The 19,184-nt window shown below is 39.9% G+C and overlaps 1 protein-coding gene across 1 annotated transcript in view; it reads left to right on the forward strand.

Moving 5' to 3' along the window:
• The window catches only part of VAV3 (vav guanine nucleotide exchange factor 3), a 422,617-nt gene that overhangs the window by 97,283 nt on the left and 306,150 nt on the right, over positions 1-19,184 (forward strand). The window contains exon 2 of the mRNA XM_061183772.1: positions 1,222-1,338. Coding sequence (XP_061039755.1) covers positions 1,222-1,338 — 117 coding nt within the window. The remainder of the gene's footprint in view (positions 1-1,221; positions 1,339-19,184) is intronic.

Below are 19,184 nucleotides of genomic sequence, written 5' to 3' on the forward strand. Positions count from 1 at the left end.
TGGTGGGGCATGTTATAGAGGGCCTTAAAAGCTCAGCTGAGAAGCTTGTACTTGCTATGTCTGTGCGTATTTTGTATACGTGAGAGGGGCCTGTTTACAAACCTGCACTTGAAACTCTAGGACTGTGCTGTCCAGTATGACAGCAACTAGCCACGTATGGCTATGGAGCACTTGAAATGGGGCTAGTCTGAATTGAGATATGCTGTTAAGTATAAAATGCATACTAGATTTCAAAGATTTAGTACTAAAACTAATTTCATTTAAATGTTTTATGTTGATCATTTGTTGAAATAGTAGTATATTTAATATAGAGTTAAGTATTATTAGAAAAAAAAATAAGCTGCAAGGATATATTGTACAGCACACAGAATACAGCCAGTATTTTTTTAACTTTAAATGGAGTATAATCTATAAAAATTTTGAATCACTATGTTGTACATCTGAAACTTTATTGAGGTATAGTTTTAAATCAACTATACCTCAATAAAATTTTTTAAAAGAAAGAAAAAAAAAAACTTTTAAAGTATCAGACTCTGTCCCAAGGCCTCCAATGACTTCCCATCTCATTTAGAGTAAAAGCCTGTCCAACAGGGTCCTTCATCATCTGACCTCATTGCCTTTCCAGCTCACTTCCTGCCTTGCTCCTTGTCATCCACTCTGCTCTACCCACATTGGCCCCTTCCTCAGACATAACCTCAGAAGCTTCTGCCTCAGGGCCTTGGCATGGGTTGCTACTTTAGTCTGAATACTCTGTCCTGTAATTCTGCATGGTTGCTTCTTTACCACCTTCAAATCTCTGCTGCTTATCTGTCCTCTTCTCACTGACACCTTCTCTAACCATCTCGCTGAAGCTCCCCACACCTCATCCAGCACTCCTAATCCCTCCTCCTGGCTTTATTTTTCTCTATTGCACTTATCACCATATGAAAATAAAAATATTTACTTTTTTGTTTTTGTTGCTGGGTTTGTTCTTGTCTGTCTCCTCTTATTAGGATATAAGTATCCTGAGGGCAGACTTCCGTCTGCCTTGTTCACAGCTGTGTCACTGGTGCCTGGGAGAGAGTGGGTAATCATTTAAGTACTGATGAAGGAGTAACTGAAAACAACCTGAAAAGTGGATGGATTCTTCGTTGGCATTTCCCCAGCATTCTGGGCGTGACAGAGGATAGGTAGCATTCAGAATGATTCGCTATATACTAATAGCTGTTTCCCATTCCTCAGTTTCTCTGTTTGAAGAACATAAGGACATTCCTCATGGCCTGTTGCGAGACGTTTGGAATGAGAAAGAGTGAACTCTTTGAGGCGTTTGACTTGTTTGATGTCCGTGACTTTGGAAAGGTAATAACATTTTATTTTTTATGTATTTTTGAATTCAAGCACATTTTATCAAATAACTGTTGTTTCTTATCTTGAAGTAGGACATGTGACTGAAGTGGTATCTGCATTATGTAGTTAAATTTTACATGTAGGTAGCTTAGCCAAAAAAATAATAGCAACAACTGTCCAAATGAGATTAGAATTATTATTTTTTTTTATTAAAGCAGTATAAGGGGAATTTTTTATCCAGAGGTAACTTTTCCTGTTGGTTATCTCGGAGGGCAGGACTACTATTTCCCATCTTTTAGATAGTTCGTTGGGCTGTCATGACTGAGGACCAGTATTCTTTCCCTCCAGTCTTCTCCAAACCTGAAAGGCCTCTAATTTTTGGAAGTTGAGAATGTTCTGTTGCCTGTTTTGGCATTTGGGTAGGTGACTTGCAGAACACATGAAATCGCTGAAATGTTTGAGATTGTTGAATAACTCCTATTGCTTGGATTTCAGCAGATACATGTTAGATTGTTAGATTTCAATGATATTTGTCACATGTAAATTGGTTTTAATGTTTGCTCTTATTACTTGTATGTACACCAAGCACTTGTGTATAATAGGTGACTTCCTTTCAAAAGAATCAAAAGGAAAAGGATAGAAATCATCCTTTCAAAAGTTACATTCATTTATTTTGAAGTGATTGGGCATAAAGTTAAACTTCTTGTGTCTGAGAAGCCATAAAAGAGTCAGGCAGTTAGGTAACCCCTGATGTCATAATTGCATTATGAAAATAAGCAGGGAAAAACCTAAAAGATCTTGAGAAGTTTGCTCTTACTCTGATAATTCAGGTGCTAGTATCTCATCAAAAGGCTGTTTGAGAGTGACACTTCATTTGATTTTTAAGATGTAATATTTTTTGTTATACATCTTTACTGGAGTATAATTGCTTCACAATGCTGTGTTAGTTTCTGTTATACAACAAAGTAAATCAGCCATATGCATACATATATCCCCATATCCCCTCCCTCTTGAGCCTCCCTCCCACCCACCCTATCCCACCCCTCTAAGTGTAATATTTTGATTATAAAATAAAAAGCAAGCAATGGATTGGTTTGCTTGGCAATGGGAATAAATAGCACAAACTTGAAACAGAAATGTAAAAAATTTGATGCTGACATGCAGCAAGTATGGGGAAGCCAACCTGCCCAGGGAGAAAGAAGGTGTGGGTTTGCTCTTGGTCACTTTGTGATCTGGACTTCAGCAGTCTTCTCCATCATCAGACCACCTGCCTGCTTAGAAGTCTGTACAAAAGAAAATGGGTATAAGGATATGGTTTTTAGGATTCCTCTTTCTCTGGCCAGCTGTGATTTAGTTGTCTTGAGGTCCAAAAAAGTGATGGAGGATAACATATGGTGATAGTTACAAGGAACTGAAAACCAAGCCTCCTTGTAAAGAAGTGGTGGCACAGTTGTCTATGGCCATGAAGTGAAGCCATGAAGACAAAGAGCAGTCAGAGAGAATCCCAGGTGAAGTGGACAGTCCTCTAAGCTGTTGGCCCAGAAAGATGCCTTAACAGCTTATAAAGATATCTTTTGCTGTTCTTTGACCTTTCCTCCTATTTTTTAAAAAAAATCTTCTTTGATTTTCCTTTATTTCCTCCCTCTCTTTTGGGGAAATGAAAAAATGAAAGAAAAGTCTTGACTTTTTAAAGCTTTTCAAAAAGCTCTTCATTTTTTTTTTTGTTCGAATTTGCACAAAATGGTGTTGACAAAGACTGTGAAGTCATAAAAATTGTTTAGAAATGCATGGCTTTGTTTTAGTGGAATAACATTGCATGCTAGCTTCTTACAATGGAAGCTTTGTAGGAGAGCTGAGGTTATAGAAAGTTGAATATAAAGGAATTAACCGTATGCTTCTCATGGGTAATCATAGTTCTGGCTTCTTAAAATATTTTGGCAGTGGTAAGTCTGAAACAGAATTAAACCTGGGATTGCGGATAGAACTTGATCCTATATTTACCACTTTAAAATTACATATATTTTTGCTACTGCCAAGATTGTGCAGCTATCTCTTCAGAACTGTATTTGACCTAAGTGAACCACTGAAAATTAAAGAATTTAAGGGGCTGTTCCATAATTTACCAGTATTATTGCTATTAAACATAATCACTCTAAGCCAAACCACCAATGCCACCACTTATTGAACCCTTTTTTAAAAATAATTAATTAATTAATTAATTTTTATTTTTGGCTGTGTTGGGTCTTCGTTTCTGTGCGAGGGCTTTCTCTAGTTGTGGCGAGCGGGGGCCACTCTTCATTGCAGTGCGCGGGCCTCTCACTGTCGTGGCCTCTCTTGTTGCGGAGCACAGGCTCCAGACACGCAGGCTCAGTAGTTGTGGCTCACAGGCCCAGTTGCTCCGTGGCATGTGGGATCTTCCCAGACCAGGGCTTGAACCCGTGTCCCCTGCATTGGCAGGCAGATTCTCAACCACTGCGCCACCAGGGAAGCCCATATTGGACCCTTTTGATGTAGCAGATATCTTTTCAATCTTCAAATATATTTTTTAATCCTTATAACAACCCTATGAGGTGTAAGTACCAGTATTATTATTTTCCTCCTTGTACAGATAAGCAAACCTGTGGCTGAAATCCACATATCTAGTAGAGATTGGAGCAGTGGTTTGACCCCAGATTTGACTGATTCTCCACTGCTATACAACAGAGCAAACATTCCCATAGCCAGTACCCTGAACCAGCATGGGCCTATGTGCTTTGCAAGTATTGACTCAATTCTCATATCAATCCCACCATGTAGGTTCTAGTACTGTCCCCATTTACAAATCCTAGATTGTAAGTGATGGATCTTGGACAATTCATGCAGTGTAACATTTTTAAGTTAAAAAAAAGTGAATGGGTTTCTAATTTAGAGACAAAGTAATTTCTGGTATTGTGAATATCAATTTTTAACAGGATGTAGACAGGTTAGTTTGTTTCTCTCTGTTCCTTGAGGCGTAATTAAATTTTTTCGATTAATTTAAAATGAAAAATATCTTTGTGTGCTCCCTGTCTGCCTTAATTCATACAAATAGTAAATCTAGGATCCATGTATACTTGGTACCATTTCACCTAGGAATATATTAATTGCAATAACAGTATCTAATGTTTTTTTTAGCATTTTGAAGCTTGGAGAGTGTTTCAGATCACTGACCTCATTTGATTCTCATAATAGTCTTGTGAAGGAAGGAAGCAAGTGTTCCCAGTTTTCAGATGAGGAAACTGGGAGGTGGGGAGGTTAAATGGTGACTTCAAGTTCTCCTTACTTGGGGACGGAGCAGGATCTGGCGCTCAGGGCTTCTGACTTCCCAGCCCTCTGCTTTTCTTGTCTGCTGCGTATGTTTTGGATCTCACTCCTGTGTGGATGCTTGCTCACGGAAAAGGATGAACTCACAGGAGAAAAACCAAAGGAACATATGAAATTAAAAAGCACAAGTGATCTATCACTTGGAATCTAATTACACTTTATCTTTAGAAAGAGAGGAAAGATTTAGGATACTGCATGAGTTATATTTAGGATACTGCGTGTGTTAACACGAATGAATGATAATTTTCCTTTTCACTAATGAGTAAATGAAGAGAACACATTTTGGGTGCTCTAGAAGGGCTTATGATAATTTTGCCTTTCAGTGTTAACTTTAATTTCTAGTATTGAGCTCTTTACCCACTGAAAATAGGGTATTGATTTTAATTCAAACTCATATGTCAACAAAAATTAGAATAGTTCTGAACACTTTCTATACTTTGGTTAAAAATCACGCAAGGATGGAGAATGAGTTTAGTAACTTGAACTCATTCAGGCGTCAGCAGAGAGAGGCTTTGAGGTTAACTCTGACTCTCAGGATTGTTAAATACAGTTGGCCCTTGAGCAGTGGGCGTTTGAGCTATGTGGGTCCACTTATAGCAGATATTTTTTCAATAAATACTACACGATCCGTGGTTGGTTGAATCTGCAGACGCGGAACTGTGGATACGGAGGAACCGTATATACGGAGGGCCGACTTAATTATACATGGATTTTTGGCTGTGGGGAGGATCTGTGCCCCCAACACCTTCCCGCCCTCTGTTGTTGAAGGGTCAACTATGCTGAATAAGGTTCCCGCCAGAGGTGGAGTCCTGGCCTCAGCCTGCTGAGTCTTCTCCCTGCTCTGAGGTGGGAGGAGCTTAGGTGCCCTTTTAAGAGCCTTTACCACCTCTCTCTGCCTTTGGGTTTATGTTTTTGTGTGATTCTGAAAAATCATTACTTTCTTACTTTTCAAAAAGATGGATCCTTTTCTGGCTTTCTAGTAACAACAAGGACAAATAGTAAAATCTTATTAGTTGACCTCTCTGCTTGAGAAATGTAATTAAGAAAAAATCCTTTCCCCCCAGGAATGTTAGAAATTATTAATTTCTTTTTACTTTGCAACAAGATCTGTAAATTTGCTCATTTTCATGCTGCATGTAAAGGATTTTCCGTTCCTCTGTTCAGATTGTCATTTTCTGATTAACACTTTTGTTGTTTGGAAACATTTCCTGCTGAGCTGTCTGTTGGCACACTTACAGTGCAGAAACACATGGGATTTTTCTTTAATGAGAACATTTCTAGTGAGTAACAGAAATCAGGCTGCTGCTGCTGTGCAGATGAATGATGAAGTCAGTTCCTTCCCCTGGCAGCTCTAGGTGGATATAAGGGCCTACTTCCCGCTACCCACAGATGTCACGTCTGTTGTTTCAAGTGTTGTAAAGCACCTGACAAGTGTAAGGTGATATGTTTTCTTGAATCAAAGAGAATCACAACTGGCTGAAGGTAGTTCCAGCTGATATTAGTAGCGGTAGGGTAGTTTCTATGTGTTCAGGTTCAGGGCAAGCACTGTCTAAAGGAATTCTGAGCATTGGCTTAGGTGTGGATCAAGGATTCAGGTAAGAACATTAATTGAGAAGAGGTAGTGTCGTGTTTTGGCTAAGAACATGGTTTCTGAGTTGGATTGCAGTTTGCACTCCTTATGGTATGTGATCTTGTGCAAGCTACTTAATCTCTTTGAGCTTCAGTTTCCTCATCTATAAATTGAGGTTAGGTGAGAAATGAAATGATGTATGTAAAGTGCTTAAAAAGAGTATCCAGGTCCAAAGTATGTAGTACTCGGTAAATATTAGCTGTTCTCACTCTTATTGTTACTATTATTACAACTATAATTACTGGTGTTAATGGGTTTCAGGTTCAGTGGTAAACATAGGAGTTGAATTTTGAATTGAATGCAAGAACTAATGATATTGGAGGAGCAAGCTTGGGAAATAAACTTTGTTCTTTCTACTGTGCTACAGCGTTAATCTATTTTATCCTGCACAGCTGTCTTTCTCCCGCCTTCTGTGACATTGGATCTCCTTTGAGAAAGCACCCTTTTCCCTTTTCCCTTTGCCAATCATGTAGTTTGAGTGGTTTAGTCAATTATAATATCCCATCCCTTTGGCCAAAGTGATGAGTTCGGGGATGGGGCAGGTCACTCAGTTAGGACCTGTATGATGGTTTAAGACATTGGCAGGGCCAGTTTTGTTTTTGCTCTCCACCTGCCATGGAAGTGTGTGGATACGAGGCTTGGAGGGGCTACGGCCATCTGGGAACCACATGGAGTTTCAAAACAGACCCAGTTCAGTGAGAGCAGAGCTGAGGAGGACCCTAGTGGTATCATGTGAGGCTGGACTCATGCTGTGCCCAAAGCCAAATATACGTATCTGTGGATTTTTCTGTGACATGAGCCAAGACAGTCTTCCTTTTCTTCTTCCTCAGGCCAGTTTTCCTTAGTTCCTCCAACCAGCAGTGAGAGAAATCTAAGTGATTCACCTGGTTTTGTCCGTCACATGATTTCAGTTGTGTAGATAGGTTAACCTTTCTTCTGTTACCAACGTTCGACACAACTTGGAGACCTTTCTGTAGTGTCTCCATCTTCTGTCATATACAGAAGAGGAGATACGCAGAGTCCTAGAACATCTCTGTTTTGCAGCATGTAAATAATTACATAGAAGGACCATCCGAGCTTCGTGGTAAATGCTTTCTCTTCCTTACCTTTGACCCAAGGAGTATCATAGTTACTCTTCAGATTTGGAAGAAGCTCTGAGTCATCAGGCATCCTTCCCATGTTTGTCTGTGCTCTACAGGGTCAAAAAAATGGGCATGCATGCCTCTGCAGATGAGAACTCACTTCTTCCTGAGGCCCCCAGCTGAGTATATATATTTGGACCCTACAGAATGATTTGAAGATTACCTTAAAACTTCAGGGTAAAAAAGACTTAAAGAGGCTGCTAAATCCTTCACCTGGAAATGAATAGGGCTTCATTTCTTCTTCAATTTCTGTCCCATCTGTAATGCCTTATCATGTCTTATGAGAGTATTTGCTCAGGATGTGTCCTATAAGTTTGTGTGTTTCCACTTTTTCACCCTTCCCAGCCTGAATTGTACACCTCAGGGTATATGTAGAAAGAAGGGTACAAGGACCTCTTCCTGTCCAGTGTGTAATAATACCCCAGGCCAGCTTCTCAGCACTCATACCTGGATGACTGGATAATCTCCATATTCTCGTTCCCCACTTCCAGTCCTACGTGTGTGTTGGGAAGTGCACCCTCCAAAGCGCATTTCATTGCATCCCGACACAATGAAACTAGATACTTGAAAATCTGTAATGATTTCCTACTACCTGTATATCTCTTGGCAATCTACCTGGCTTTCCTGGTTACAAGAAAACCCTCCCAACCAAAGGCTCCTGAGCTTTTCTTGGGCATGGGTGGCCTCAGGGACCTCACTGTGGCATGGTTTGAAAGATCCTTATTGGCTACTGCATGCACGTTGATCAACAATTAGAAACATTTTTTCTCATATCCCTATGTACCCAGCATGAATCATTTTGGTATTTAAATATAATCTCTCTTCTTATAATTATTTGTTTGATCTCCTACTCTTATTAGAAGTTTGACATTTCTCTCTGAAAGTATTTCCCATCCTAAATTATTCAGGAGTCTCTGGGGCTTTTGCGGTCATTTGGGCCCTAATCAGTCTTGCTTCAAAGCACCACGAGAGGCTCGACCTCCAGTCGATGGCCCACTAGCCTGGTGCTAGTGAAGACGGGCCCTGCTTGGTGCCTTTGACAGCTCTGATGCTGGCGTGCCCCGCTTAGCCCCACACTACCCAAGCCTTCTTCCTGCCTTCCCCACAGCATTTTAGCCTCGGCATTGAGCCTGGCCAGGCCAAATTTCTCTAGCTGTGCAGTGAATTCTGTCTAGGAGCTCCTGATATCCTTTCCTGCCAGTGATCTAGGGTCAGGGCCTCCTTAGGCAGCCCCCACAGGGGTACCAACTTTCATTCTCAGAGCAGCATTCGGGATCTCTGGTCATTCCTCCAAGGCGGCCCTGGACTTGCCCTGCAAATCAGCCAACTTTCAGCCTCCAGCAGACAGCCTAGCAGGGATACTGTGAAGAGTAAACCTCTGTCCACCCACAGAGGCCTCCTTTACTTTCCCCTCCTGAGCAGTAGGTGGCTTGCCTATATTTACATAACTAAGGGAGAGCTCTCCAGGGATTCCTTCCTGAACAAATAAAGCTTGTTCCAGGGCCTCATTTGTGTCTATTTAAGCTGAGACAGAGGAAACAGCTTCTAGCCTTCCCTAATGTGTATGTCTAGTTGGCTGTTAAGACAATTTCTGTGTCATTAGCAGTATTCTTCTCCTTTGCTTTTGGACAGAGCTGACTTTTTAAGCAATCTCTACATCTGTTTCTCTCTCTTTGATAGTATATTTCACAGGGGTCCTTAATACTAGGCAGGTTTCCCCATTCTTACCACGTTAAGAAGCTGAGCCATGCAAGGCTCGTTCTTTACACCTTAGTGATTATTCAGGCTCATTTTTTGGTCTGCTTTCTAACTGCTTTTGAGACAGTTCAAAAAAAACTTCACTGTTCTCTAATTTTAATACAGTTGAAAACTTCTCGAACGGCATTTCCCAAGCAACCCCATTGTCCTGAGAAATGTTAATAGTCTGGGGAAAATATTCTTGTTCAAATAAATTTGGTAAACACTGCATGTTACATCCTCCCTCTACATATGGGATATAGCATGGTGAAGGCACTGAAAAGTCCTGAAGTGAGGAAAACAGTTAAACTTTGAAATAATCTAGGATTTCTCAAATGTGTATGTGAGTAGCAATTTAGATATCACATCAAACTCACTGTGTATAAAACTGGACTACTTTTTTTTTTCCTCTTCAAACCCATTTCTATTTGGGTAAAGCTATTCCTTTGTTCACTCTGCCAGAAAGTAAACAGTTAAGGCCCCCATCACAAGGATTATTGAAATAGTCTCCCAAATCTGCCTTCAGGCTTGAATCACTCCAAACTCATTTTCAGAGTAATATTGCAAAAATGCAAAGCTGATCATGTTGCTCAGAGGTTTAAAACTTGATAGTGGATCTCTGTTGCTTATAACAGAATAAAATCCAAACCCTTTTACAAGCCACACACGGTTATTCATGATCAGGCTCCTTGTCTTGCTTTCCTAGCTCCATTACCCTCCTTGTTTCAGTCCCACCAAATTACCTAAGTTGTCGTCATTCTCCAGATTAATATTTATTAATACTGTTTTCTTTGCCTGGATGCCCCTTCCTCTCCATATCCCTCACCCCCTCATCTCCAGTGACTTAAAGATCACATACGCACACACCACTTTATCCAGAGCTTGGGCTTTAGTTGGTTCTTGGATGTACTGAACCCTCCTGGGCTGACTCTGCTGACTTGTTCCTGCCCATTCCCTTCGTTCTAGCTGGACCTTCGTCCTCCTTCCCTGTCCTACAGATGTGTGGCCTTGGCGCATTAAACAGGCTCTCTTCCTCCGCTCCTGAGACTTTGAGATCAAGTAAACCTGGGTTTCACCTTCCCCGCCCATAGCTCCCTGTGTGGGAGGGAGGTTGCTCAGCTTCTCAGAGCCTCCATGTTTTGATCTGTACGATGACCCCAATGACGACCCCTACCTCACAGGATTGTAGTGAGGAGTGTGAATCACATTCTATGGTAAAGCAGTTGGCACAGTGTCTGGCAGAGGCTCAGTCAGTGGTAACTTCTCCTGAGCAATTCACCCATCATTTCCTTCATTCTGCAAATGGTTGCATGCTTCCTCTGCTGGGCATGTGCCTAAGACAGGAGGGAAGGGGGCAGGGCACAACCACTGAAACAATGACACAGCCACTGAGGACACAAAAAAAACTGGTTAGAACCTACTCAGCCCAAGATGGCGGAGGATGGAGCCTCATTATACACTCATTGTAATACATTAGCTACATGACACACCCGCAGGTGCCAAGATATTTCCAAGGCTGCCCATAAAAGGCCAAAAACTGGGTGGTAGCCCAATTCCTGGAAATCCCCACCCCTTCCCCAAAATAGTTGGAATAATCCTCCCACTCATTAGCCTATGAAATTACCCAGCCCATAAAAACTGCCACACCTCAGGGCCCTCGCCTCCTGAGACAGACCACATTCTGCCTATGGAATGTGTATCTCTGCTTTCACTTTACTATGGCTCACTCATCATTTCTTTCCTATGCGAAGCCAAGGACCCTCACTTGGTGCCTGTCCCAGGGGTTCACCTGAGACCTGGGACATGATCATCTTCTCATGCCCCGTTTTCCTGCAACCTCTTTATAAAGGGTATTAATAAATCTACTTCTTGCGTATCACTTTGTCTCTCGCCTGATTCTTCCTGTGCCGAGGCACAAAGAACCTGAGCTTCATTAAGTCCTGAGACAAGCTGTGTGGTTTTGAAACAGGAGGGAAGGGGGCAGGGCACAACCTTTAAAAGAATGACATAGTCATAGGACATGACAAAAACTGGTTAGAACCAACTAGGTCCAAGATGGCGGAAGATTCGATTTCCAGTGGACCTTGAGCCTCATTATATGCTCATTGTAATACATTAGCATCTAAATGACACACCCACCAGTGCCATGACATATCTGAAGCCAACCAAAAGGCCAAAAAGTGGGCGGCGACCCAATTCCTGGAAATCTCCGCCCCTTCCCCAAATAGTTGGAATAATCCTTCCACTCATTAGCTTATGAAATTACCCAGCCCATATAAACTAACCACACCATATTTTGGGGCCTCTCGCCTTCTGAGATGGCCACGCTCTGTTTGTGGAGTGTGTTTCTCCCAAGGCCGTTCTCACCTTTTGAGAGGGACCACATTCTGTCTATGGAATGTGTATCTCTCTAAATAAATCCACTTCTTACCTATCACTTTGTCTGTCACTGAATTCTTTGAGACGTAAAGAACCTGAACTTCATTAAATCCTGAGACCAGGTGTGTGATCTCGATGAAAGGACCGTGGGTTCAAGTCCCAATCTGGGTTCTGGCTGGGTTCGAGTCCTGGCACATGGGTTTGAGTCCCATCTGAGTTGTGTGGTTTCAGTTTCAGTTGGAAGATTGTGGGTTTGAGTCCCAGCTGAGGCGCACCTGGGTTCGAGTCCTGTCCTAAGTCAGAGACTGAGGGTTCGAGTCCCATCTGAAGGAGTATGGTTTCATGGCCAGTGCTGCTTAACCACTGCGGACAGGTGGTCCCCTTCCCTCAAGATGCTGTTTGAGTTCAGGAAACAAAACAAGTAAAACATAAATAAATAACATAATTACACCCAGTGATAAGTGCCATTAAGGAAATAAACAGAGTAAAATGATGAACCACTGGAGGAAGTTGTTACCCAACCAAACTTGGGTCTGCTCACCTGCCTGCAAGAAAGCCAATCTACTGACACCAGGTTGTGGTGAAGGAAAGTGCAGTGTTTATTGCAGGGCGCCAAGGGAGGAGTCCAGGCAGCTAGTGCTCAAAACACCAGGAACTCCTTGGTGGGTTTCAGGAAAGCATTTTTAAAGGCAAGGTGAGGGAGGGGAGTCCCAGGGTTTGTGCACAATTCTCTGACTGGTTGATGGTGAGGTAACAGGGCTGTGTCAGAGGGGTTGACATTATCACTCATTAGGCCCCAGTAGGCTTGGAGGCTACATGCTCATGGTCATCAAGTAGTTAATGTCTTCCATTTGGTGGGGTTCTTTGCATCTGTCAAACAACTCAGGAAATGTGCATCATTTACTATTATATTATCTAGGTACTTCAGAGAGGGGCTAAAGCAGAGGATATGGGGGAGGGGTCTGTCCTGGGAAAGCCCCATAGGGTCCTGCTTGGTTACAAAAGCTATATTAGGGTGGAACGAAGAACCTCTTTGAAGTACTGGAGACCCACTGGGAGAAGGATGCCAGTACTACTGCCTACTTGTTCGCACTGAGTTTTACATAACTTATAAATCACATTTTAACTAGATTCTGGTCCCACCTCTTCCAGCAGAACCCTTTGGGATGGTCCTTTAACTTGACGTTTTGTCAAATCTAAAATCCCTCCTAATTCTAAAATGCCACTTATTGGTAAATGAATATGTACACATAGTATTTCATAAAGTAATGTTTTGCTTTGATAGTTCTTAGTTGTGTAATCCTCTCTGAAAACACCTAAGCTTAGGATTTTTTTTTTTTTTTTGCCAAGGTCTACTTTATTTTCAATAATATTGACATTCCTTTAAAATTTTGAGAGTTATGAAGACTTAACTGTACATATGCTTTGGAGAGATAAAGATGTTATAAAGAGATAAAAGCATGATAAAAAAATATTGCTTTGATTTTGCATCCTCACTTCATATTGTTATAAGAATGTTATTTCCAGAAATGGAAATCTAGTTTGAGAATTGAAACTCACCTTCTCTTTGCTGCCTCCAGGGTTCCTCCTGAAACTAAGACTGAATCTTTGGGGTAGGTTTTTTTTTTTTTTAAAGTTCTCTCTATTAGATTCCTACTATACATGTAAATATGCACACAGATATGGGTTAATAGATATACCAAGATATAGTATATGTATCTACAAACATGTTGTCTGTAGTAACTTATTTAATGAACCTTATGCTTATAACTGTATGCATAAACATAATTCATGATTTTTAACTTGCATGTATTTTCTTAAGTACTGTATAGCTAGACATTGCAATTTCTATCACATGATGACATACCTGAGCCTCATTATACCTTTAGTTAATGTTGTTTATATGTAAGTTAAGCTTTTTTTTTTTTAATTCAAACAGAAAGTCACAAAAATTATAATCATCCTCATAATTTAAGCTTTTTTGAAGAGGCTTTTAAACCAAAGTAGCAAGGTAAAGGAATAAGATTGTGTGTACTATTCAGCGTGTATTTGGCATGCTTTTAATCCTTTTTAAGGAATACCCCCACACTGCAGATTATATAAGTAATTAAACAAATTATTACAATATGACATGCTAAATGCAGTAATTGACAAAAGATGCTGTGGAGGAAGTCAAGGAAAGGGATCAGCTCATCCTCAGTGTGGTTAAGGAAGGCGCCTTAGAGTTTATCCTCATGCTTCATCTAGGCAAAAAAATAGGAGGGGGCACTGCTGCTGACTCTTACTTATTAGGCACTTACCAATGCCATGTCCTTTTATTACCATTGTACTCTATCCTCACAGGAACCCTATGATGTTGGTATTTATCTCCATTTTATGGCCAAAGAAACTGAGGCTCAGAAATATAAGAAAAAATCATTGCTTGTAGGTGATGGAGCATGGATCTGAGTCAATGTCTAACTTCAGAGGCCACAGTCTTAATGATTTTACTACACTGCTTCCAAGCAGGAGTGGGGAAGTATCTTCTAGATTGAGGGGCTGTGAAGTAGGAAGATATGGAATGGGGAATCCATCTGGAATGTTTGGGATTCTGCAGAGAGTCATCCTAGCATGAGTTAAGATGCAACTGGGGTGAACTGCATCTCGAGGTCCCACAGAGATTGGGGCCAGGTTGGGAGGGCTCTTGTGTCTTGAAGGGTCTGCATTGATTCTGATGAAGGGCCAGTGAGTGGTTTTAGCAGAGAGACAAGAGATGACCCACTGTGCACTTGAGCCAAGCACTCCGTCAGTTGAGGGGGGAGGCTGTACTGGATGGTTGTAATGGCAGCGGTTGGAAGAGCAGATGTGAGACCCAAGCAGTGTGGTTGAAAAGTATGCAGACCTTTACTAGAGCGACAGCAAGATGGGCCCAGAGTTTGAGAGCTTTGTGGTGTTTAGGAAGTGATGTGACCCATGAAAGGGTAAGGATAGAGAAGAGAGAACATTGACTCCTGAGCTGCTCCTGGATGACTGGAGGGGAAGTAGAGTTCACTACAAGGGGGAAGTAATGGAGCAGGTGCAGGTGTAACTTACTGTATGTGTGTGGGTTTAATGCAAAAGAATTCTAATGACATTTCTAACTAACTTTCTGTAGATATATTTTGCAACCCAGTAGGTATTTTGTCTGTCTTATTTTTCAAAGGTTTTTTTTTTTTTACTATATTTGACCATTCTAAATTTTCCCTGTATTTCAATTTTGATGTTTTTTGGCACTTGCTGATTATCTAGGGGAGGCTTAGTCTCTGGTAGAACACTTAAAAACCTTTTTTTGGTTTCATGATTTCTTTTAAATATTGAACTTTTTTTTTTTTTTTTTTTTTGTAATAGGAAGCTTTCTAGGAAAAGTGTCTGCATTTCCAAGGCTGTGGCAAATACATGCTGATTAGTATTCACATTCTTATTCCTAGCTTAGCTGTTGAGCCATATCCCATCTCAGCTGTGTTCTGGGATCCTTAACCCTGTCACATTGGTTTAAAGGTCGGGTACAGTTTTTCCAAGTTACATATGGAGTTCATTGAGTCTAATTTGCTTTCAACAAATTGTTATTGTGAGTATAACAGTTGAGAATTCCACAAGGAGAATTGGTTAACCCCAGTGCATGATATCATAATAGCCAATTTACTTGTCTGTACAAGCAGCAGTGATGCAAAACCCTTGGCCTTTAGTCCTCAACTATTGAGCCTGTGTATTTCTTCTCAACAGGATCCTCTAGAAAAGGAGAATGTCACTTTCCATCTTTATTTCTCCCTGTTTTTTTTAATGGCTTATGCACATCTGTAGGAATAAAGGAGTGCTGGCATTTGCTTTCCATGCTCAGTGAGTGGAGCGTGTGGGTGGAGCAGGATGAACGCTGTCATCTGCACAGGGTTAGTGGAGGAAGTGCGCCTCAGGAGCATGATGGACCCCAGAAAACAATAGGGAACAATGCTTGGCAGTCACTGCAGCTGTGTGGAGTCCGGCCACACAAGCTTCCTCTGGATAGTTTAGTATCTGAGTCACTTGTTTTCCACCTAAATCACCTGTGTCTTTGGAGGACTGCATTGGAGAAATAATATTAATGGATTGGGGGCCTTTCTCTGGTTTGCCTCAGTGCCCGTTCTAGTGCCCTCTGTGTGTGAAAAGTCCTGCTGAATCAACGTGGCGTTTGAGGACTAATAGTGTCGGGACAAGCCAGTGTGTAGAGCAGTCAAAAATCATCAGGTTAGAATGAATGAATGGCATTTAAATCTTCTGGAGTATTCCCCCTGGAACTGTGTGCATGTGTGCACACAGTCAGTTTCATACTAAATGTGCTTCGTGACCCTAGGAAGGCTTTATCTTGCTACTTTCTTCTTATGTTTCTATGTAAAGGGTATAGGATCATGCTTGCGCCTTCGGAGTGAACAGGTACCTTATAGGTAATTTCTACTCTTGAAGTTGTCTTTTTAAAGTAGCTGCCTACTCATAATTCATCTTAGACAATGATCACCTTAGAATGGTTGTATTATGATATGGGAGGATATAGTGCACCATTTTTATTGGTTTGTCTAGGTCAAGTTTTGATGTTATTGATAGCATTGGCATTGGATTGGGTAAAGTAATCAAAAGAAAAGTTGCATAGAAAGCCAGATTCAGGTTAGAATTAACTCTGTGTCTGCTCCTTATGTCTATGAGGTTTAACATTGCTTTAGCAAAATCCCTGCTGTTGTTTTTCTAATAGCCTATTCAGTTTCGGGGAGGAAACAGCAGAAGAATGTTTATTTATTACTGCCAGATGATAACGTACAATTTCTTAGGGAGCTAGTAGTTGAAAATTTCAGAGCATTATAGTGAAACTACTACAAAGTATGATAAAAGGGAGATGATATTAATTAGCATTTGTTTTCCAAAAAATCACTAAGGGTTTTTCATGTTTGTTGTAACTTGGATTTTGGTCAGTAGACTGCCCCTAAGATTTTCATAAGTAAATAGATATTTAGGTAGATAAGTAAGCACTCAAACACATGTATCCTTTTTCCTATACTGTTTTGGGCCCATAGTTTTACTCCCTTGTACAGTATTTGGAAAATTCCAAGTGAAGGCACAGAAATTCCCTAAGAAGCAACAATTCCAGTTATAGATAATGAACTATTTAGAAAATCATCACTAATGATAAATAATAGTCTACCTGAATTTTCTAGTCATTGATCCTGGAGCAGCATAGAATTAATTTATAAATGTTCTGTAGAAAAATCCTTCAAATACATGAAGATTGTTTTCATGCTCCTCTGTCTTTTCTTCTTTAAATGAAATAAGCATAATACCCTCAATTCCTTCCTTTTTGTTTATAACCTGCTCACGTTTAAGAATAATTTGAGACATCTTACCATGACAACACATATAAAACAGAGCAGTTAAAGATTAAAACATTGAAAATTGAAAGAGATTAGAAGCTCTTTTGAGGAAGGGACACTATCATCATACCAGCTAGTTTGAGGATTGCATTTATCTCTCAGCTGTCCTGAAGTCAGGGAAAAAACCCAATTAATTAAAAAACTGAGCTTTTGAATTGGCCTTAAACCTTTGTGCCTGGTGGAATTTGGAAAAAAAACAGAATAAGCCCATGAATTGAAAAAAAATATATTATAGAAATAATCATACATATAGAAATGTATCAATAGGAAGACCACTACAGTGACCACTCATATATCCACTTTTGAAAAGTTGTTAACATTTGACCATATTTGCTTTTTCTAGTATTATTATATAAACATAATTTCCTATTTTTCCTGAACCATTTCAAAGAAAATTATAGGTAAGCATCATGCATTTGTCTCCTAAATACTTCAAGCTTTATAGCTCCCCAAATAAGGCTATTTCCTATGTAGCCATAATAATCTTTATTGCACATAATATGAATAATACTTCCCTAATACCACTAGACCGTATCTCTTACTATATCTGGACTATACTCAGATTTCAACAGTTATCCCTAAAATATCTTTTATAGCTGGTTTCTTTGAACCAGGATTGAATCAATGTACTTGGTTGTGTCTCTTAAAGAAAAATGTTTTCTTCAGTTTTATACATATTTTGTTTTGTGTTTAATTTTCTGATAACCTACCAAAGGTGATGATCACTTCTGATGGGTTTTTATTGGACTAAAACTACTGTTCTTTTTTTGAGTTTAGAGTCAGGCTTGAGTTTTCTGTAATCTAGGGCATTTTTAAAAGCCTTGGCTGCATTCACTAAAGGAGGGGCTCAGTAAATGTTTTCGTTAGAATCAAATAACTTAAGTCCAATAATGGTAAACAACTTGCAAGTATTTTAGGACTACTATTATGTGCCGAGCTCTGAAACAACCATCCGGAATTATTCAATACATTTTTATATAGAGTTTCAGTACAGTGAATATACTGTTGTAGACAAATAGATTGATTGGTAAAACATGTTCTTTTGTCAGGAAACTCAAGAATCCTTGAGAGAGTCATGGGCACTTGAGTTCTAAGATTTTTATCTGGCTCAAAAAATATTATCTAGAAAGCATTTAAGCCATTCTGACCTTATCAAAAATGTCAGCGTTCTGATACAGCCCTGCGTGAAAGAATCCTATAATTTCAAGAACATTTAGATAGTTAGATGTCATATTCCTGCCCATGGGATTTTATTTCCATGGAGAGTTGACCCAAATATTATTATGTATGACTCACAATTCCAGGATGTTCTGATCGAGAGGTTTCACTTTTTATTTTTCCTTGCATGGTGTTATATTTAAATTTTTCTTAGATTTTGGTTTTAAGGAATGTATTAAAATTTCAAAAGCAATAATTTTGAGGACTAGATTAGAGGAGAATAGAATAGTTCTTAGGAAGAACTTATATGTCAGTGGTACCATATGTCAATCTCAAAATAAAGATCATGTTTTAGTCTTATCCCCGTAGTAGCAAAGAAATGGAAACAAGGGGATTTTCTTATAACTGGGTGGATTTCCCCCCTTTAATTTAAATTTTATTGTTGTTATATTAAGAGTGAGTTACTACATTGACAGGAATTACCAAAATTTAAGTCATAAAATTTTGGACTTCCTTGGTTATCCAGTGGTTAACGCTCCGTGCTTCTACTGCAGGGGGCATGGGTTCAATCCCTGGTTGGGGAAGTTCCACATGCCGCGCGGTGCAGCCAAAACCAACCAACCAAAAACAAAACCAAAAACAAACAAACAAAAAGTCGTAAAATTTTATAAGCACATCTTCTTCATTATAGGGCCAGTGTGCTTGTAGTTTGTTCAGGATAACCCTTTGTCTTCCTGTGTTACTACACATCATTTGTTAAATACATAAAACCTATTCCTACTTTGAGTCTTGTCAATAATATAATGTAATAGTTATATCCTTTTCTTTTCCATGAAAAATTTCCCATGTAATCCATACAATCTTATTTGACATTCTTTCTGTCTCTAGTACCAGCTGATCTAAAAGGAATCTGGAAAGCATTCTTCATTCTGCCTTTAGGAAGTGCAGCATAGTGTTTGGTAAACACTTTTCTGAGATGAGAATCAGGCACAGTCAGTCAATAATTTCCCCCCTTTACTTCTGCATTCATTTTGAATATTTCATGAAAAAAGATTTTAG

The sequence above is a fragment of the Eubalaena glacialis genome, chromosome 3 (genome assembly GCF_028564815.1).
Source record: "Eubalaena glacialis isolate mEubGla1 chromosome 3, mEubGla1.1.hap2.+ XY, whole genome shotgun sequence".
NCBI lineage: Eukaryota > Metazoa > Chordata > Mammalia > Artiodactyla > Balaenidae > Eubalaena > Eubalaena glacialis.